At 41.4% G+C, this 22,283-nt stretch overlaps 1 protein-coding gene across 2 annotated transcripts in view; it reads left to right on the top strand.

Annotated features, from left to right (window-relative positions):
• The window catches only part of FSTL4 (follistatin like 4), a 240,379-nt gene that overhangs the window by 12,402 nt on the left and 205,694 nt on the right, over positions 1-22,283 (top strand). For both annotated transcript variants that reach the window (XM_052772036.1, XM_052772035.1), the window contains exon 3: positions 7,601-7,634. In XM_052772036.1, the coding sequence (XP_052627996.1) occupies positions 7,601-7,634 (34 nt within the window). The remainder of the gene's footprint in view (positions 1-7,600; positions 7,635-22,283) is intronic.

The raw sequence follows: 22,283 nt of genomic DNA, 5'->3' as shown, positions 1-22,283 counted from the left end.
GCCAGCTCTGTGCTGAGCTGTGGCACAAACTGACCACAGGAATCGAATTTCAGGAAGTTTTTCTCATGTCACAGTTGAGCACCTGTGAAAAAAATCATACCTAGGTGGGGAAACTCTGGTATATTCCTGAAGCAGAGAATAAGACCAGAGTAAAACATCTTGCAAATAAAAAAAAATCTAAGGCAATTTTAACTTGGCTATGATGTGGCAGAGGGTTATACTTTCTGATACTCTGTTCAGAAGCTACTTAACCTCAAAAGACTAAATATTGACTATTTTTTACCAAATGCAGCATATTCTCCCTTTAAAAATAAAAGGCTGTAGCAGTGGTTTTTAAAGGAAGACAGTTCTACTTAAAGTACTTTCTACCATCAAGCAGGGGAATTCTCTGTTTTTTATACTAGGAAGGGTACATCTGCAAATTTGGGGTTTCTAAAACAGGCATCCCATGAGCTATGACAATGTGGAAATTTATGGAGCTATACCTGGGTTTCTCATCTGAAGTCTAGAAATAGTGGTGAGTAAAATCAGAGATGCAGCAATTATCTCAATTAGCTACCGTATGGGTGAGCAGATGATACTGTGTGATGTGAGACATCAGAGCTTCCCTCAATGTTTATACCAGACAGGACAAATCTAAATTGCCAGCGTCTGTACTGATAGCAAGCTTTCTCTAAATGGTAGTGCGTGATTTATTTTTTTTCCTCATGCCTGCTCAAAAAAATAAAGTGGATGTTCTCTGCCTCATTAGCGTCTTTTTTGAAAATATTCTGTGTTCATGGTTGTAAACAGAAAATCCTGATTGTCAAACTAAGCTGCGTATTAGTCATAACCACTGCAAATGCTAGAATTGGTATGCACAGTGCCTCACCTAGCCCTGTACTGGATGTCAGTGTAATTTTCTTGACCCCTCACTTGAGATACGGAAGAGCATGCTCTGAAGAGGAAAAAAACCCCCCCAAAATCCCTGGGATGATAATCTATTAATAGCAACAGCTGCTTCTTTATTAATTTGCTAAATGAGTCAGGGCTGTATATTTAGAAATTGTACAGCAGTTAGGCTGATCCTGAGAGCAGGTCCCTGGAGACTTGGTGTGTGCAGGGGTAACATCTAATTTAGTGATAGACCCAGCATGAGCCCAGCTGCATGTGCTGAATTTGATTTATCCTCTTGCACAAGCACTGCAGTCTCATCCACAAGGTACCTGGTAAGAGGGTTGCTACAGTCCAGCAATATGGGCAACTTGTGGATCTGAAATGTGTTACCTATTCTTCTGCATCTCTTCCATCTACTGCATTAATTGTATTTTTTTTTTTTGGCAAAGTCCCCTATGTTAACCTTTGCTTGTGGTCATAAAAAAGGGACTCCTTTTGACTAAATCTACATCAGTGTTAAAGGGCAGGAGACTGAAAACACTGCAAGGTTATCCTATGAATTGCTATACTTGAGGGCAGTTGGTACCTGGTTGGTGCCAAACTTGGTGGTACATGTTAAGCATCATGCTTGTGGGATCAGCAGCTGCTAACAAAAAGAGGATGGCAAATGCACAGCCATATACAAATCTCTGTAAATACTGGTCTGCAAATGGAGGAGGTTGGGAAAGAAGGAGAACTACAAAGCAACACTGTGCTGTGAAGATTTGTACCTTAAAATGCTACATTGAGCTATTGCTCAGTGATTCCTGCTTGTGATGTGCCTCTGTGCATGTCTGGATTATGAGCACTCATCCTCTGGTTTTAGTTAAAGGAAAACTAGGAAGAAATAGCAAGCAGGAACTTGTCTTTCCTGATTTCAAGCCTAATTGTGACTGTTTAATTACTAACCTTGCAAACTGTGCTCACTTTTCTCTTCGAATTAGAATGCAGGAAAGTGCATGTGGCCACATGTGGATGTGCAGGGACAAAAGGAAGAACAACTGTTACAGAAAAATCAGGAAACAGTCTTTTTTCCCTCCCCGTTGGTAGCTTGTCTATGTGCATTGCATGTCACTTACAAACCAAGTATAAAGTGCTGTGAGGCTACTGTAATTTGTAACAGTGCTAGACTCTGCATGCATTTCGGAGCAGTATTTTAGGGCAGGGAGCCTTGCCCCATGCTCCATCTCTTGTTGTGCCTGGTCCGCAGCCCCACGGAGCAGCGCGGGGGCTGTCCTGCGAGTGCCTCGTGGGCAGGAGCGTCCAGCACAGCTACATCCAGCCCTGAACTGGGGAATCGTGTATGGCAAAGCATGTGTGGTTGTGACTGTTGTCAAACCATGGGCTATTTTAGTAGTGGGTTGGAATATTTTTATTTAAGACTGCTAAGGGCGTGCGTTATACATACACCTTGATGTATAGTCCATGGTTGTAGGATCTAGGTTAACAGATTGCTTTTCATCACGCACAGCTTGTAGTGATGTGAATTTATACATGCATCAAGCAGTTATAAATTCTAGATACCTAATGACACTTTTTTAACCTGCTTTAGATGGTTAGCATTGCCTGCCTAAAGGCTGGACTGTGTCATTTTTCTAGAGTTGAGGAGAACCTCAAGAGCAGTTTGTTTGTGTGTCTGCATCTTGTCCCCAGTCCCAGGGGTGTTTTAAAGCTTTAGGGAAGCTCTGCTTCATACTGTGCTTCCTGCAGACAGATCTGGGTTAGCTTTGTTTCTGAATGACCTCCCCTTGCTCGTGCTGCAATAATAATTTTGTGTAGTTAGAGCATCCACACGACTGTTCTGCTCTGCCTGCTCATTTCTTGGCTGGAGAGAGTATGTGGATGTTATTAATGGTGATTGCCCTTGAGGTGTGGGAATTGGGTTTCTACATGACAAACAGTCCCCACAGTTTGGTACAGCAATTTCTTGGGCTCCATAGATCACTATTTTCTAATAAGAAATTAGCCCTTCAGTGTGTTGGTCTTGCCTGTAGTTACAGAGCTAAGAGGAACATGCCCATGGTCCTTCCTTGCCCCAGTTTACTTGAATGCAGCTCTAAAAAGCAAAAATGATCAACTGCTGGTTAGCATTGGTGAAGGAAAGCTAAGCTGAAGTGATCTTAACAGAGAAATTGGTATTCTTAGTGTAGTGGTGGTGGTTCTATATTTCCTGGGCTTCACTTGTTGAAGATGTGCAGAAGCAGCACCCCAAAGGCTGCACACCAAGACACCGAACAGGGCTGTCCAGCACACTGGAGTTTGCTCAGCCACAGGAGAGTTGAAGCCAGATCTGCCGTTATCCAAGAGTGCAAAAAAAGCCATGAATTCAGTGGAGACAGAAATAAAGTACAATATTTGAGAAAGAAAACCTTTGACTGCACAGTGTTTTGTGGAAATCGGAGCCTGAGCTAGGAAGGTGCTGTGCACTCCCTGCCAACAGCGTGATGCCCTCCTTTTCCAGCAGAGTCAGGAGATGAGGGGCCTCCTGCTTCAGGAGCAGAAGAGCAGAAGTTTACGTAGCCTGCCCTCCCTGCAACAGGGATTTACAGGAAGAAGATAGCATTGCCTTGTATAGTGCACAGTATGTTCTTTGTTGGTGTATAGGACAAATGTAGATATGTTTTTATGCAGAGGTGTTTAAAGGTTTCATTTATACTGATACCAAACAACCTGAAAGTGGTTTTGCTGCTTGGATCCATCACTAATGACCGTCAGTAACTCTGTTTGCAGCACATTGGCAGCCAAGCACTGTACTATATTGTGTATTCCCTCTGTGTAGCTGTATTTTAACTCTGCACAATGAAGTTTCCCCCTGCCCTCCCACCCCATGTTTGTTCTGAATGAAATCTGATTCTTCATTCCAGAAGTGCTCTGCTCATCCATGGGCCCATGATTCAGCATTAATCAGGAGTCTATAACACAAACCGGCTATTATGTCTTGGCAGGACATCGAGATGCTGTCTTCTGAAAGACTGGCATTCCCTTTTTGTAAGAGCAGAAAAGGGCTTTGTGCAGAACGGTTGTTAAATTGCGTAAGGTTCACGCGGGTGTTTGGTGTGCAATGCACGGCACGTACGGGGGAGTGAAGCTGAGTGACAGCAGGTAGTGAACTGTATTTCTGATTTTGATTTTTATTTTTGTCCCTCCTAATCCAGGTAGGATTAGTAATCGTACTTGATGACACTGTATCTGCTGTCATGCATTGACACTGGGTTGGTCTTTTGGAGATGCATTTTTTCAGTAACTACATGTCTGGTGAAAAGCAATACTGAAGCAAACATACTACATTGATTTCCATGTAATAATGATTAGGCACTTCAGGTATAGAACAGAAGGACCTTTTATTCTGCATTCAATTAACTAACATTAAAAAGGAGGAAAATAGGTGCTAAAAGCAAACCTTGACAAATAAAACTGTTGCCTTGCATTAATGAAATGCATTAAAATGGTATTCCTGAAGAAGCTTTATAGAAGGAATGAGAAATCTGAAACAAATTTTTCCCTTCAAAGCTTATGATTTATGCTCTGATAAAATTAGATTTTTAGTTAAAGGAATTTGCAGTCATTAAATGGTGCCCATGAAATAAGTCTCATTTATAACCATCTGCTTTATGGCTTCTGCAGAAAAGTATTCCTCAGGCAATGCATCTGAGAACTTTAGTGTCATTTTTATCAAAATAGTTTGATTCTCTACTAGTAACACTATTAAAACCTCTGTGTGATTTTTTTTCTTACTTCAGAGCAATATCTTATACTTCAAAGAAAGGGCGACTATTCCTTTTTGTGAAGAGATTGCCCAAGTCATAGCGTGCGGCACAGTGCTGTGCCTGTGGCCAGAATTGCTGGTGATGTCTCTTAGTGGTATATTAGGTCACTAATAGAAAGGTCTTATGTTCAACATGCGCTCAAGGAGAAAAATTAGCATCATTTCTTCTTTTCTGTGCTACAGGAGAGAGAAATTATTTGGGTGAGGCAAACTAAGAAAAATGAGCCCTTGCCATAGCTTCACTTTACTAGAGGGATAGAAACCACAGTTGTGTCTCTACCTGGAGCTTATGCATTTTTGTGGCTGCTCTTCAAGCCCTGCCATGGTTGCCAGGTATTTTTCCCATTTCCCATTCTTCTGTGCGCTCTCCTGAAATGTTGAGCATTCTCAATGCCATTGGTCTTTTCTCCATGGAAGGGGACATTTTGGGAGGGGATGATGACATTTTGCTGGTATTCTCCCAGGTAATGAGAAGTCATGACTTGCAGCCTGATCTCACGTTCTCCCATTGCATTTCTAACAAGCTTTTCCTCTGAATCCTGCATCTGTTTTTTGGGGTAGTTTGCATTCATTAGAGCTTATAATTATAAGGGGAACAGACTAAAAGAAGAGAAACTTTGAAGACCATCCTTTGTTTTTCATGATGTCTATGCAGTTCCTTTCATGGAAATACCAAAAGGGTATTTAATACAAGTGAGCTGACACTTGAATTTTTTATAGAGTGTGATTGTCTTTTTTCTTTTGATCAATGTAATAGTTGTAATTAGTTTTAGTGTTTCTAAGCTTTTGAACTGCAGAGAATTCAAACAGCTTGTTAAAGTGAGGGACTCCAGGGGAACTTTAAAAGTACTCTTCCCTTTTGCATATATTACATGTACACGGGCTTAATGATAGCAGGCTGTATCTGAATTTTTATCCCGTGCCCCACCTCTCAAACTAATATTTTGAAAAGCTCTGAGAGGTCCCTGGAGTATAACTGTCTACACAGCTCAGAGCTTTGCTACCTAAAGAGGATAAATGCTTTGAAGTCTGTACTAATCCTGAATGCCATTTTATATATTTCTCAAGATCACGGAGGTAGCATCCTACGGGGAATAATGACTTAGTATTTTTATACGCAAATACCCGTTTTCTGTTTATCCCCCTCAGTTGACTTGGAGGGTGCCACGGAGACGGTTTCTGCTGTTCTGATCCTTCTCGGTTTGGGGGAAAGCTTTGTTTTTGAGAGAGACAGCTTGCCGGCCGCCGGTAGGAAAGAGAAGCAGCATCTGTTGCCTACACAGCTGGTGACAGTGGACAAAGTATAAACCGTCACCAGGTTTGAGCGATGCCGTTCGGTCCCCCGAGCCCGAGGAACGCGGGGGTCCCGCGAGAGGGGCCGGAGGCAGAAAGGAGCGGTTTCGGTAGGCAGTAAATGAATAGCTACAACACCGTAGCGTGCGGTGTGTGTAATAGTCCATCCTTGAATAAAGCACCTCCTTCTGAATTACCTGATGCTGTCTGATGTGCTCGGGTGAGGGAGGTGAGGCTTTCAGGAGTTAGCTGAGCAGGTTGTTACTTCCATAAGCTGATTTTTTTTTTCTTCTGTTTATTTCTATCTTCTTTCACTTTGAAAAGCTCTGTATTTTTTTTTATTGCGTGCTCCAGTGGCAGCTTTCTGTATTTTCAATTACCCTGTGGCAGGGCGCGCCGTACTGCAGAAGGGGACTGTGGATATATTTCATTAGAAGCGTAGCACTATACTTTACTTCCCTTTGTCTAAACGTGGTCTGCAGGGAGGTACTTTATTTTTTTTTTTAAAAAAAGTGAAAAAGTACAAATAAAACTATAATAAGCATCAGGTGGGCCAGAAAGCTCAGATGTCTGGGGAGGCCATGTGTTATTTTCCTATCAAAAGGAGGGAAACAAACCTTTTTGTTATTTCATTCTCTGATAAACAAACATCTGAGAACAGTGAGCACTAAGGGAATGAAATGGGGTTAAAGAAGGCACTTCCACAAGAGTAAAAACCTGCCTTAGGAGCTTCTGGCAGGGGACTGGAGAGCTTGCTCCTCTTCCCCGTGTCTGGTGGAGACGGTGCTGGGACCTGACGGCGCTTTGGGGTCCCAGGTTTAAGTTTGCACTCAGTGGGGTTAATCCTGCATCATCCATGAGTGGGCTTTGTCCGGGTCAACATGACTCCAGGCAAGATGGTCTTTGAGAGTCCTCCGTGATTCCACTGTTTTTAATACTGGTTGCAAGAAGTAACTTGAATGATAGAAATAAGTATTTGTAATTAACCCATAAAGAATGTTACTGCTTGGAGTTAAATATTTATTCCTCTGGAGACTCACCGTTAGTATAAGTAGATAGTGTTGTCTGGGAATGCAATACCCCTTCAGACTTTATGCAATGTTTAAAAGACATTTCTTTATTAGAGATGGTAGTGATGCTTTGCAAGAAATAGGGCAAATGATGTAGGTGTGCAAAGATTGAAACGAGCCCTCGGCTCTAAGCATGAGTAGTCCGGTTGCTTTGAAATTATGCAGGTATTTGAACAAGTCTCTGCTAAAAATATCTGTAATGGCTCCTCCCTCCTTAACCCTAAATCCTTGGTATAGTAATAATAACCTTCCCAGCTGCTCCCTTTTAACATCAATAGAGAAAAAAAATCCTTTTTAAAGAAAGATATTGTGCTCTACAATGTAACTTACCACAGAATGATGAATCACTTTAGGTGATACATTGATCCATTAAATATCTGTGGACTAACTGAAATATATGCTTGTAGTTACTCCTCAGTTATTGTGTAGAGCTTCATAGATGCTTCTCTGGGACAATGACTAATGTTTTTAGGGGTTTCTGTTCATGCTGCCTTTGAACAATTCTTGTATTTAAAAAAAAAAAACCAAACACAAAAAATTCTCTTTTTCCTTATAGGACTCCAGAAGGTTTGAAGTTACAAGAAGAAAAGGTAGGAAAAAAAATACAGTTTTCTTTCAATGTGTGTGTTGGTGTTGAGTATTCTTGCAGTAACTTTTTAGAACAAACATGAGTTTACACACTTGAAAGAGTGTATTGCTGTAGGATTTCAAAGAGACTGCCTCCTAATGCTCACCTGACAGTCCTTAGTGTCACAAATTGTAGATTTTTTTTTTTTCATTGAAAAGGTGCTCTTTCAGCACAGAACTGCATGGTGGTATTGGGGATGCAAGTCAGGATTTGTTGGGTGCTGGCAGAGGATCTAAACTCTGACCTTGGAGCATTTTAAGGAGAAAAAGGTCCAGACAAGGCTTTCTGTGCATCACATCAGCACACTGCAAATCCACCCAAAGGTGCAGCAGTGTTAAATGTGAGTTGTGCTGGTGCCCTGAGCTCAGTTCCTGCTCCTGTAAACTCTTTTGCATTAGTAACTAATTGGCTGCCTCTGTGAGTGGCTCTTTGATGGTTCCTGGCAGCTGGGTGAGAATCGGCCATCAAAGAGCTCATTCTGGTTATCATTAATTTTGATTTTGTTTAGCAGATGTTTTCTGGATCAGGCAGTTGCTTGCCTCATCTGTTTCGGTAGAATGTGAAGCGGGTGGCACTCTCCTGTTCAACAGATGAATGCATTCCTCTGTTCTCTTCCAGCAGCTTCTTTAATTGCTTCAGGCATCCAGTATATTGGGAAGAGGTTGTAACTACCACTGTTTTACTGCCTAAATGAAAAAGGTCAGGTCCAAGGGTAACTTGTCATCGGGGCAAATAATGTCCTTTTGGGTTTTTTTTGTGGTTTTGTTTTTTTTTTTTGCTTTGAGGCTGAGGTGGCAGAGAGGCTTGAATAAATAAATTAAATATATGGCTGTTGCTAAAAGTGAAATCTGTTTACCTCCGGTTTCCAGCATATGTGTGTTTGGTCAAATTTCCGCCGCTCTTTGTGAAGAAATCCTGTTTTAGACTTCCCTTGATCTCAGACTGAGGAGGGCTCTTGGGTGGTTCAAGGTTGCTTTGAGATGCAGAAGGGCATCGTGGCATCCTGGATGTGGAGACATTTCAGTCATGCTCTAGCTATAGAGTTTGTGGTGCAATTCATTATAGACATGGAGACTGAATCCAGTCTTGTGAAAATGGACTTAATGAATAAAATATTGTGGAAGTACCCCTAGTCTTGTTTCAGATATGATTTGGGTCTCCAAAGTTTACTTCCCAGTGAAAGTAACCAACACCTGCATGAACTTAAATACAGCAATTTTTGAAAGCATGACTGAGATTATAGATCACGTGGGTGCTTGCAAAATGTTACTTCAGAGCAGTAACAGGATTTTGAGATCAGTGCTTCTAGACACCAGATTTCCAGGCTCAGTTAGGCTGATTTCTTTTTGCCTTCACAGGACAGGTAAGACTTGATTTCCATTTGGAGGGGTGAAACCATACCTTTTTTCAGAAATGAATTCAATATAATGAACTTCTCTGTCAGAAAGCTTCTTAGATCTATGGATAGAGTAGGGAGAAGAGGGCAGTAGTTGGGGAGTTAAGGTCTATAGATAAATTGGGCTTATGCCCAGCAATGCAATCTGTGAATAATCAAGTATGTCTGAAGAACTGCAGACTCCTCAGAAGTCAAGAAAATGCTAACAAACATGGTAAATACATCTTGGTCACAAAAGCCTGTGGATTTGCAGAGCTACCTGGGGATTTTCAGCAATGATTAAGTATCTTCCTCTCTGGAGTTAGTCCTCAATACTGCCTATAAAATAATTCAACAAAAGCCTCCTTCAGAAACCCCTTCAGTATTAAAATGTGTGCAGAGCAGATACCACTCGGTGCTAGAAAAAAAACCACAAAACCAGGGGGTCAAAATGTTTGTTATGCACACAAAAGGATTTATTATAATTTTTTTTTATATGGTATGATCTGATTTTAAGATTAATGCTTTTTTCCCTAAAATGGTAATTTTTGTGGATAATGGTTTGTACCTGAGGAAATTAGATGATTGGAAACTGTTTGAGGGTGGGAGGTTATGCTTGTTCCCTTCCCTTGGTGGAAGATTTGGCTTTCTATTGAAAAGCTGAAAAACTTTGAAACTTAAAAATATCTAATAGAAACCACCACAAAGGTGAGAGCTGCAGCAAAATTGCTTTTATTATACCATGCTCATGGATGAACTATGATAATTAAAAAAGAGGTTTTGGTGAAAGGAGGGGCGATGCTGGCTTACACTACTCAGAATTTTTTTTTTTTTTGGACAAAAGGTTTGAGTCCTTTAGATTGAAAGCAGACACTTTTCTTTCAAAGGAAGCAAAGCCTTGATTGTTGTCAAATGGTCCATGGGTAAATAGTAACTCGTCATACTTCAACAAATAATGCATTTAATAGACAGTTAATGGTCAGTTTTGCTGGGTTGTGTTTATATTAGATGAAAGAAAGATGTGAAAACACTTTCTTCCTTTTTTAGCTGTGGATAAGTGTAGTTAAACTGGGAGGCTTTTGGTTTCCAAAGTGTCAGGACTACATATGCTGGAGAAATTTTGAAGCTGCTCCAAAGCCCATTACAGTCGATGAATGGCTTTCCTTTGACTTCCGTGGGCTCTAGATCAACTATAATTACATGATCTTTTAATTGCTGTGGTACGGAGGGGAGATGCTTCCCTGACTGCAGCTGGCAGCCATCTTCCACCGTGATGCATGAAGACTGATTTCCTTCTGAATTTAAATGGAAATGGCTGCAGATCTGTGCTGTCCCTGGGCTGCCTAACTGGTGTTCAAATATTACCTTTTTTGACTAAAAATGATCTTTTAACCCAGAAAACCTCATTTTGGTAGCTGATTAGAAGCTGCAAGAATATTTTCCTAAATTCAGTTTAAGCTCATTAAGTTGAAATTTTGCTCTTGGTGGGACACGCATATGACCCACTGCAGTTTCCATCCATGTTATATGTTCATGTAACAGAAAACAGAATATGGTGTGAGGTGCCACATCTTGTGTTGCTAGCTTTAAAAAAAACCCCAAACCACAAACTCAAGAAAACCTGGCATGTGGTAAACAAGCACAGGATTTGAATACTATCTCTTTATATGGCTCTTTAAAATCAGGGGGCAAGTTAGAGCAGGCAGACCTTTTTTCAGTTATCTAGTTTTCTCTCTTTCCCTATATTTTTCTAAATACTTTCCCATTATTTACTGTTCATGTTTATGTATGGTTTCAGCTGTTAGCATTGTTGCTGGTTCCTATGCACTACCTGCCTTTAGTGCACAGGAAAGGGAGACTGAGCAAAAACATTAATAACCTGCACATTTACATCAGCAGCCCAGGACAGTGAAATAATGCAGGCGAGCAGATTGGGAAGAGCAAAATAGAAGTAGGGAGCTGGGAAAGGGAGCAGTTTGTGCAGATCAGGTGGACACGACAGGCATTTAGTGAAAAGGATGGAGAATATCATGCAGAAGAAAATCGGGAGACTAAAGGGTTTGTGATAAATTGGAAGAAGCACTGGACCAAGCACACCTATAAACATTTGGCTTGACAGCGGCAGGGCTTAATTTTAACAAGTGGTGAATTTTCACTGTGTAATGAGTGTAGATGAAAGTGTGATACTTACCTGTTGCTGTAAACTAGGCCACACAATTTATTTATGTAAAAGCCATATACATTCATGTCCATCAAATTCCCCATGTCTAGCAGAACAGGGCCTCCGGTGGTTTCCCCAACTATTTTAGTTGCAAGAACACAGGAGCTAATTCTGCAACTTCTGGAGCTGACAAATGTTCCCACTCCTGTTGGCAGTGTGGGGCTAAAGGATGCTCAGTACTAGAATAAATTGCCTGCTGAGTATAACTCTGTGCCCAAGCGTATGTATAGTCACATTAAGCATAAAGAGCTAGATCTTCAGTAGATACAAATGAGCAAAGCCATGCTGAACTTAATGGACCACCTTTGCTTTTTACTAGCTGAGGATCTAGCCCAAGCACTTAAAACTTTTAATTTGTTTTTATGTTGCTTGCAATCATCCATTCAACAAATTAGTGTCAAAAGATGCTTTTGAAACCATTCAGCCAAGAAATGTTCAAGCAGATTGCTTCCACTCTGTTTGACCATATAATCTTATTAAATGAGATGCAACTCCAGATTTATTCAGACAGATGACATCACACTACCATAAAGATATGAACTTTAACTATCTGCTTTGAATTAAAAGGCTGAAACCTCTCTAAAGTATTCACAAGCTCTGTATTGTGGATGTCCTGTTTGAATTTATATATATTTATTGAGCATACACAATCCTCATTGTTACAGTGTGTTTCCTAATCACAGCGAGGAACAATAGAATATAGCACACCTTGAGCTTTCCCAAGTTGCTGTAGTTTTATTGAAAAATCTCTGGGACTGCATCAGTTAGTGGTGGAGGATCCAGCCAACAGCTTAAGAAATATTTAATTACTTGCCACTTGACATCAATTCTTATGTCCTAGATGAAAAACTGACTCATGGTTATAAAACAGTAATGCCCTTTAGAAAGTCTGTTCAGTTTGTCCTTTCTTTTTGCATGTTTCAAATTTTCACCTATCCATGGAAGATGAAAGGGTCTCAAAACTTGGCAGAAATGGCAAGTCTCTCTCCTCAAACCCTTTACAAACACAATGAAGTGATCAGCTGTAATTACTTTTGTAGTAAATCACCTATTAATTTCCCATCCTGTTGTTGTTTTCCTACTGCTAAAGTCCAAGAAACTTGGTTTTGTTCCTTATGACCTGGTCAAAACCCACCAAAAATCAGTACCGGTGTCTGCGTTGACCTTTAGAAGCAGCAGTACCCCCAGGATCTTGGTTGTCTGGTTGTCTCGGTGACATCCAAGTTATATGATATGATAAATATACATATCTGTATGTATATGCTGTGTATGTACAGAGCTGGGTGTTCAGAAACACACTAGCTGTATCTTCAGGACATGCCTCAAGTTCAGAGAGTAGGTTTTACATTAAAAATACCTGTTTTGTAGATCACAAGTAGGAATATTTTCCACGTTTATTATACTGATTTTAACAATTATTCAGTCTTTATATCAAACAAAGGTTCATGTCTCTGTCCATCTCAGCTGCTTTGTTTTCATAGAAATTTTTATTATCTCTGGCTTTTCAGGGCATATGTTGTCAGTGAATGGCAAGCTGTTACCTGGGGAAGGATATTTGACTGGATCAGAATATTAATCTGATGTTTAGCTCCTGTTTTTCTAAGTTTGAGAAACACTAGTTCCTGAGCATTTTTTGTACCTCATCCCACGTGAACATTATTCTTCAAATACATGATAAGGTAGGGATGCCTAGTTTTGCAGTGTTGGCAGGGAATTAGGGAGAAATAATGAAGGTAAAAATATTTTCAGGGAGCTGCTGGAGGCATTTTTTATCTTGGATTTTATTTTAGTCAGGCTAACCCAAATTGGGTAGGGGGGGAAGGGGCAAAATTGTTCGCTCCCATGTATCTGTCAGCAATGGTGTTTAATTGTAACTTGGCATATTTTGTGGTTCTAAGTGACAAGAGTTAACAGAGGGAGGGGAAAGAACCCCAAATAATCAACTCATTACCCGGTGTTAGGAACAGTAGTAAACAGTAATACGAATACTCCTGGACAGTCTTACTATAGCTGTTGGTATCGCACACGCGGGTATGGGACTCTGGGCAAGGATGAGTAGTTGCAAACACTGAGCAGCGAGCTGCAGCTCAGCCAGGGAGTTTCTGAGCTGTTTTCTAAACCAAACAGTGCTGGTCCTAGTGGTCATGTTTGGCTTTCGAATGACTGTTCATTCAGATGGATTACTTCTGAAAATGTGAATGCAGCCGTGGTTTAGCCCAGCTTTGCCTGCAGACATAGGAAACCCATTGCATGCCCAGCTCTCTCGCTGCTGGCAGCAGAAGGGTTTTGCAGACTTAAGGATCTTGTAAATTGATATATCAGTTTCTGTAGTTAAGTACTTTGGGGCAGGAGGAGGAACGAATTCTGTTCATGGCAGAATGGGCATGAATGTTTAGTAAGTAAATATAATAGTATGTGGCTTTGCTAGAGCAGCAGATTGATGCACCCGAAGGAGTTGAAGCAAAAACTTCTTGAGCAGCAGGAAACCAGGCAGCTGTTACCAGCAGCAGCTCTGAGGAAGGAGCTTGTAAGCAAGCTTAGGAAGTGGCCAGACTTCAGTTCCCTGGGTGGGGAGAGGGAGAAGATGGAGATAAGCCAGGAAACCATGAGACTTCGTGAGGATTTACAGGGAGATGCAAAATAATACATATACATATTCCATACTACCATACTTCATAAATAGTTATCCCCAATGGGGAGTGCTGAGGCTGGATGTGCTTGAAGGCATTGCTCTTCTTCCATCTGAAAGCAGAATGAACTGTGCTGATTTGGCAGCTGAAAAAGCCACTTGGTGCTGCTGGCTTCTGTGCTGCTGGGGTTGGCTGCCACACCATGCTGCGCACTGCAGTCCTGCTTGGCCATGCCCCACCTTTAAAGAAGTCCCAGTTCCTAATTTGAGCATGTGGGGAACGGCTGGAGATCAGTCAAATTTATGATCTCTTGGCACACAAAAGGAAGTTACTAAAAAAGAAAAAAAAAAAAAGCCTGCCCCCCACCCAAAACCAGGGTGCTGCCATTGCCTGTATGCCTTGTATTTAGTATCCATGAGTAGATATTGCACAGCAGTATCAGATCCTAAAACCAGACATGTAGAAATCTCAAACTGCAGTTAGCTCCACTGCAGGATAGTGGAAGATGCTGGAGTTGTCCCTCAGTGGTGCTCGTTTATGGCAGATAATATGGGGCATGAAACCCTGCACTGATCTGCAGCAATACAATGCCCTCATCTGCTGGCATGGTCCAGAAGGCTCCTTGAACTACTTGTGTCTAGGAAATTTGAATCACTTGGTGTTTGGGGTTTTTCACAACCAATTACATCACGCATGAATTGCTGACTTAAAGCTTGTGACCAAAATACACACCATAAAGCCAACTTTATCAACCCAGCTTCTCGGAACAGTTAACAGCGAGGCAGACTTTACTGAACAGACTTTTGGCTTCAGGCTATGCAAGAATTTTAAGTCAAAAGCATGCAAAAAAAGATACAGCCATGTTGACGGAGGCAGCAGGAAGCATGTAGTATCCAACCTAGAAGGTAAATTCCTCCTGCTCATCAGTTCACGTTATTTGGAAACTTTGGAAGATAGATGATCATATGTCCTGGAGTTAAAGGAGATGGTTTTTTTTCTGGTACGTACCAAGCGCTGCACCTCTCGGGCACTTGTGGCAGTGTCTGCCTCCTGCCCGTGTCCCCCAGCGTGACATGTCAAGGGCATCCTCCATGCTTTCAGAGAGGAGATCAGTACCAACGGGCCGTGGTGGTGTGCTGGTGGTGCTGCCTGCTGCCGGCTCCTGCCTGAGATGGATGGCCTCCTCACCAGCTTGAATGCCAAATTTTGATGAAGACTGCATGGAGAGATTAGGCTTATTCCACAGGGCAGTCTCTCCCTCTGTTTTTCACTTCTCCCTCTAATCTCTCTGTGCTCCACAGCCTGTAAATTACCTGTCTTTCCCCGAGAGAGAACCACTTCAACATTTTTCCCTTCGCTAACATCCCTTGACTCCGTAAGCTTCTCTTTTTCCAGCTAAACCGGGCAATCTTTTGGAAGATACCGCTTTGTCCTACAAACCTTGTTGTCTTGACTGCATCTTCACCTCCCCACCTTATCTCCAGCTGACCCAGAGCAGTAAAGCAGGACTGGTTTGCACTGGTCTTTTAAGACAACCTGTCTTTAAGCATAAGAGAAGGTGAGATTTTTCAGACGGATGGGCTTTTGTTGACTTAAGCATCCTTAGCAGCAGCCAGGTTGAAATTCAAAGTGAGATTTGAAGTAGTGTTGGCCATTGTTCCATGTGATGCATTGCTATTTGTATGAAATACTACTTTTCTGTCCGGCCACATAATTCTGCTGAAATACTGTTGTTACGCAGAGCATTGCATGATGTGGAAGCCTCTCTCATACGGAGAGGGTATATGCTGCTTGCACATATTATTGAAAGGTGCAAATGCATTGGAAACCCTGAGTTTTCAGACCAGCTGTAAAATAAACTTCTTTATAAGGGCTGAATAAAAAACTGGCAGCAGATGTTTCTGATAATGACAGTATAATGTAATATGCAAATAATCTCCAACAAGTCAGTTTATCCCGCATATCTCAGAAATTAGCAAAATAAGTAACTCAGACTTTGAGCCAGGAAACCTGAAGTCCAGGATCACTTATGGGCTCAATCAGGTTTTTGAGTCATGATTTTTGAACATGCTGCTAGTCTAGTTAATGTGTAAGAGTATGGTATATTTTCAATTGCAGACTTACTACGTTTCGACATGCCATTTCTTCCTGAACTGAACTTTAACCATAAGGCAGAGCAATTAGGTTAATATTTTCAGAGCTTCAACTCACTGCCCAGATACAAGATAAAATAAGACCAGGTGGCCATGGCCTCTACCTGTGGCAGATGCAATGTGTTGAGCTGTCAGCCTGGATTAGCCCAGCTGGAGCGTTGTGGTTTATGGTGGGGCAGGCTCTGATGGTGCTCTGCTGTCTTCTCCTGGAGATGCCTCACTTTTCCAGGGCAGTGGCTGAGGCAAGCATCGGTGGTCCTTGCAATACTTACCTGTGGGTCCGTTATCTTCTTCTACCACATCCAATTCTCACCAAACCCCGTCGGATGTGGAGAATGAACCGTTCAGGTGGTTGGTGCCACGGCCACGTCCCTGGCTGCTGCCATAGCAAACCCTCTGCTTAAATTAGTGGTTTTCTGGGGGGCTCTGCTTTGTTTCTAAATGTTTCCTTTGGACTTTACATTGCCAAGCAAGATTTCAGCTCAGTAATTAGTGTGTGTCAGTATATTTTTTAATAAGAACTTATGAGCCTGTGAAATGGTCCAGTTGTTGTTTGGGAAAGAAAAATCTACTGTGTGTAAGGTAATGTAATTACTTTTCTAAAGGAGTTTTTATTATGCACCTAACTGCACATTTACTGTACTTGATAGACCAAAATAAAACCAGAACAGAATGAATAAGCCATTTTGGTCCATTGGGTAAATAAAACAGCTAAAGCGTTTATAAATATGTATTTAGTCAGCAGAGCTGATGGGCGACTGTGCAACTGCTCCAGTGTCTGAGATAAGTAATCCAAGTTTAATAGCCTTCCATAAATATTTCCTTGTTTGTCACGAGGCAGTAGTTATTTATCCATGCTATGCTGCTTGTTTGTTGTGTTTGATGAGATCTTTTGAAGAATATTAGAGAAGTTTGTTGTTTTGCATGTAACAGAAGCGTGGGCATTGTGTGTGTTTATAAAGTAGCATGAGAGTGGTCCTCATAGCATGTCCCCATCTCTTCCTTCTTTCCATCCTTGCCTTTCCCTTGCAGGTGGTATGTCTTTGTCATTCCTTTTACTCTTTCAGGTTTGACGAGGTTAAAATGTGCCTTCTGTCTGCTAAAGTGGCCCTAAAGATTTGACATTCAGTAGGGCTGAATGTCGGCCCAAATGCTTTTTCTAATTGTTTAAAACTATTGGACACATTAAGAAACTCATCTAGTAACATGTTTTACTAGAATGAAGTTAGCACGTGTGAAAAGTGATTCTGGACCTGTAAGACCTAAAGCCTGTTCCTTCCAAAGGCATAAGTTGGATTCTGGCTTTTAAATTTGTTCAGCACATTGGTCCAGCTCTGTCGAAGTTATCAGTGAGTGTCTGTTCCTGTGGTTTGTTGTGCGTGGTAGTTGGTGGAAAGGCCACAGCTGAAATCCACCTTGTGCAGTCAGCAGATAATAGCATACAGTTATGCTCTTGCTTGGAAAATAAAAAGTACAAGAAAAAAAGTGCCGTGTTTTCCATCTGCAGAATTGGAAGTTTTTCAAAATGTCACTTCTTACAAGATTTCAATTTAGTTTCTCATTGCAACTGCAAAGCAGGTGACAATGGCATGCAATGCCCCTTCTATTTGTTTTGCTTCTCCCATTGAAGTTCTATGATGTGAATTGCCTATAATACAATTTTTTTCTTTTCATATTTTAATGTTTTAAAGAATAACTTTTCTCTCAGTTACTTTAGATTTTTTTTATTATCCTTTCTATGTTTCCTGTATTCTTTCTTCTTTACCCATACTTATTTTTCAAAAATTATTAGTTTTCCTTCAATTATATAATAGTCAGATTTAGGTTTTAACTCTTATTGCCCATTAAATACAGAAGTTCATCAACCGCTTTTAGCAGAATCAACGTTGTGGCAAACCTTATTCCCTGGGAATAGAGTCAGTGAAGCCAGAAATTGGAAGCAGCCCTATGCAGCTTCTCAGCTGTTATCAACACGTCCAACTCTGTTGGCACCTGTGTCAATGAGGGATGATCCATTGCCAGAGACATTTGTACGGAAAAACAACAGTTCGTGAAAACAGAGGGTTGTTGCAATTAAAGCAGACGTACCGCTGAGCATGCGAGGTGACCGTTTCTGTACCCCAAGATGCTGATGGGACTTGCTGAGCGTGCAGGAGTCGGGATCTGGGCTATGTCTCAACACTGTTCAACAATGAAATAACTATATGACCCATAGAAAACCCTAATAAATGAAGAACTGTATTCTCCTAACTACATAATAACATTTTGAACAGTGACCCTCAGCAGCAGCCAATAACTGAATTAGATTAATGGATGAGCCTGTGCGTGGGTCTGTCAGGAGAGCTCATAGCCTCTCTGCTCTGCTGCATGCTGCTCAGGGGGCTGGACCAGCGTGCTGGATTCCTGATGCTGGGAGTTGGAGAGTCACGGAAAAGTTAGAAGGCTTATGCCATTCCTGGAAAAACAAGGTGATTTTGCCATTGTGACGGTGAACTGGCCAGCCTGGGCTGCGGAACGTGGACTGGATATAGGACTGTCACAGCTTACAGTGGTCTCTTGGTCTCAGAACCAGTAAGGAGCAACTCCTTACTGTAAGGCACAGCATGGGGAATAAGTCAAAGCCCTTGTAAGTACATTAAATTATCCTGGAAGACCTGACTGCTCCTCAGTATTATGAGGCATCTTAATTCGGGGGAAATCTCACATGGAGGTAGCAGTAAAGGAGCAGAGACAGCAGAAAGCTCTCTCTTTTTTTCCTTTTGGAAATATAACAAATGCTTCCTGCATTTGGAGATTCACATTTGGATGACACCTCTAAATATATTCAAAGCAGGTCAGCTGGATTAGAGGCATTGCTAAGTGAGCATTTTCATTAAGTCTCAGAGTTTGCAATTATCGCTGGAATGTCCTAATGCATCTCTGGGAAGTGTGGAGATGCTGGTGAAGTAATCAGGCTTTGAGTGAACTTCAAAAAGATTTCTGTTTGTATGTGAGACAATGCTGAAAATGACTCTTTACCACCTTTTACTGTTCACCCAATATAAATAACATACACAGATCAGCAAGGATTTGTTCTGGTGATCAGGCATTGCAATTCTTTCTTCAAAGGAAGCATGTTCATCAGGGCTTGTTTATTATAGCTGAGCTGTATTCCCTCTGATTAGATGACCCCATCATCTTTCAGACATCTTTAACTGAGCACCCTTTAGTATTTTAAAACAGAAATGATAATTACAGCCCTCTGTCTTGTCTTTCACCCCTCTGCCTTTCCATCAGGCAGAAGCTCTAATGTGATTATTTCACAAGGTGATGTTTGTTCGCTGAAGGGTGAGAGACTGGTCTCGTCGTGAGAACGGTGCTGCTGGCCTTGCTGAATGCCTGTGAGAAACACGGACTTTTTCCATGTTTTTCTCTATTTGGGCGACCTGAGGGATTATTTTCCACAGCAATTAATAGTGGGAATGACATAACCGAAACACATTTTATAGTATTCACTTAACAATGGGAACACGAAGAAAATCATTAAAAGTACCCAACTTATTATCCTTTGCGTGGGGAAACTAATATTGACTCAGTACTCTAATGATGGAGTTTCCATTTTACTTTCCCGGTTTTGTAGCAATAATTTTCAGACCTTCCTTAAACCAAACCTGTTCATTCTTTCAGTGTATCCCCATGGGACAACAGGATTTCTGTCAAAACAGCAATACAATTCCTTTCAAGAAGCTAACTGGAAGCAGGGAGGAGAGAGCGGAGGGGGGAGCGTGGCTCCGTGCGTGCGTGTCCCCTTTGCTGATGTGCTGATCAGCAAGCGGCTGATGTTAATGGTGCTCTCCGGAGAGAGGCAGCTCTAAGCGGGAGAGCCATTAATATCCAGCCACTCTGTCAGTGGGAGCTAAGCATAGTGCACTTATTTAATTTAGACATTAAATCTTTTTCTTAGCACAAACAAACGCTCCTTTGCTAGCTTAATATTCTCCTCTGCAGCTTTGGACACAGAAGCTTTTGTCTGCAAATCTCCTCTTTTGGGAAGGGCTCCGAGATCTCTCCTGAAGCCCTGCTGACCCACGCTGGCTCGTCACTGCTGGGGTGAGGGGAAGGGACTGCGTGTCACTCCAAGGGCTTTAGGTCACTAAGTAGTTAAAGGTAGTTCGTCAGAACTGCTCAGTTGAGTTTGCAATTGAAAAAACAAGCAAACAACCAACCCCAGACTAGACATTTTTAGCTCACCCTTGCAAGATCCCATCTGCAACATGTAAAGAGGCACCCTGTAGCTTTACTTATAGCTCAAGTCCATATAAGCAAGAATAAGATGGACAAATAGAACTAAGTTATTAAAACTGGGTCTTGTGCTGACTTAAATACAACAAAGTTGGTTTTTTGGTTTTTTTAATATCTAGTGAGAAGGGATGAGTTCAGATTTTGCTGCTTCATGAACAGAGATGAAGCTAAGCATTGTCTAGATCCATAGTGAAACAAATTCCTCACCATTTGGTGCTATGCATGCTGCTGGAAAAATAAATGTGTTATTTTCCACAAATACCACCTATGCTAGTATTTCTTTTTAATTACTGGAAAGATTGCTGGTGCCACCACCATTTCCCTTCAGGCATGCTGTATGGCAAAAAGAAGATCTGAGGTTTTCAGGAATATACCCATGAGCTACTGAGGAAGTTCTCTAAAGCCAAAGGGTTGGGTTTCACTTCACAAGATTCAGTTAGTCCTTAGAGAGAACACACAAACTTCCCTTTTTAAATTCAGATAAAAATCTGTGTTTTCTGTGCTGGTTATTTATCAGGCACTAGAATATGAAAGTCAAGGTTTGTAGGGAGAAGTAATATCTTTTATTAGGCCAGCTGAGATAGAAGGAAATCCGGGAAGCTGTTGAGCACTGGAGCTGTTCATCAGGTCTAGAACGTTAATGCCAATCATCAGATACTGGATTCACTCCCTTTATTCTTAAGTAGAATTTGCTGATTTTAAAGTTACTGTAAACACAATCTTTTTACTTGTTATCAAAATCTAATTATGTGTGTTTGCCAGCTATTATGATAAAAATGCCTTTCGGGTCTCCCTTTCTTATCTCCCTTGTCTGTCTGTCTGGTTTTTTTTTTTTATCTTCCCTTTTTGGATGAAAAAATAAAGATAACTTTGGTGGAGAGTGTTTAATGTGATGCTGACTGACTGTAGGACTTCAGATAAGACTGTGATCTAGCAGCAAAAGCTTTGGGGGTACGCTGTAATGGTGGGACATTAGTGGAGCCTGAAACTGTCATATTTCTACTTTGTTTTAGAATTTAGACTTGATAGTTTGGATTTTTTTTTTTTTTTTTTTTTTGCTGGTGGCATGGACAGGGTCACCCTGCTGTGAGTGTCCTCTAGGGTCAAGCGATAAGTTCATACCATCCTCTGGAGCATGGGGCCAGGGTTCATGTCTATCTGTGGGTGACGTGTGCCATAAGGAGCAATAAGTGCTGCTGACTTCTTGCTGTCACACAAAACAGGGCTGCTCTGTGTGTGGATGCCAGCGTGGGGGCTGCAGCTGAGCGGGCAGCATGTAGCACAATCTCTGCATTAGCTGTCTGGGGTATTATTTCACCCCGAGTTAGTTCTTATGTGAGAGTTAGGCTGTTAGAAATAAAAATTAACAGAGCAGATATTCAGACCAGAATAGGTTTGTCAGGGGGTGATGTTGTATTCGCAAATCCCAGCTCTTTGCCTGCAGATGTGGTGCGTGTAGCCAGGCTGGCCCGTGCTGCCAGCTGGCACAGAGCTGCAAGTGTTTTAGCTGCAATTCTGTACTTGTTTCGTGTCCCGAGACCTCATTCAGGATTTAATAGGAATTAATTCTAATAGAAGAAGTTAAAAAGTAATGATCACTTCTTCAGTCGTGCTCTTGGGTATTTTTTCCCCTAAGATTTTCTTCTTCTGCATCCTCTAATAGGAAAAAACACATGAAAAAGTGGTTCACTGGAGTGCGAACATCAACAGAGCTGGTACGATTTCTGAGATAAAATCAACTTGAAACTAATTGTCATAATATTTGACTTGATAATACTGTCACAAATGTCAATCTTATGTAATCCAATAGTCATGACGTGCCTTTTTCCTTACAGAGTGGTAGCAAATCCTTTAGGTCTCAGGGTTTAGCTTGTCACTGCCTGCCAGTGGCAGTCTGTTACCGTTGCTGATCCAACCTATGGACTCTGATGAGCTCCAAATAATTAAAATT

Source organism: Harpia harpyja, chromosome 20 (genome assembly GCF_026419915.1).
Source record: "Harpia harpyja isolate bHarHar1 chromosome 20, bHarHar1 primary haplotype, whole genome shotgun sequence".
In the NCBI taxonomy this organism is placed as follows: Eukaryota; Metazoa; Chordata; class Aves; order Accipitriformes; family Accipitridae; genus Harpia; species Harpia harpyja.
The sequence above is the reverse complement of the archived record's forward strand: the minus strand, read 5'-3'. Positions and strand labels throughout refer to the sequence as shown.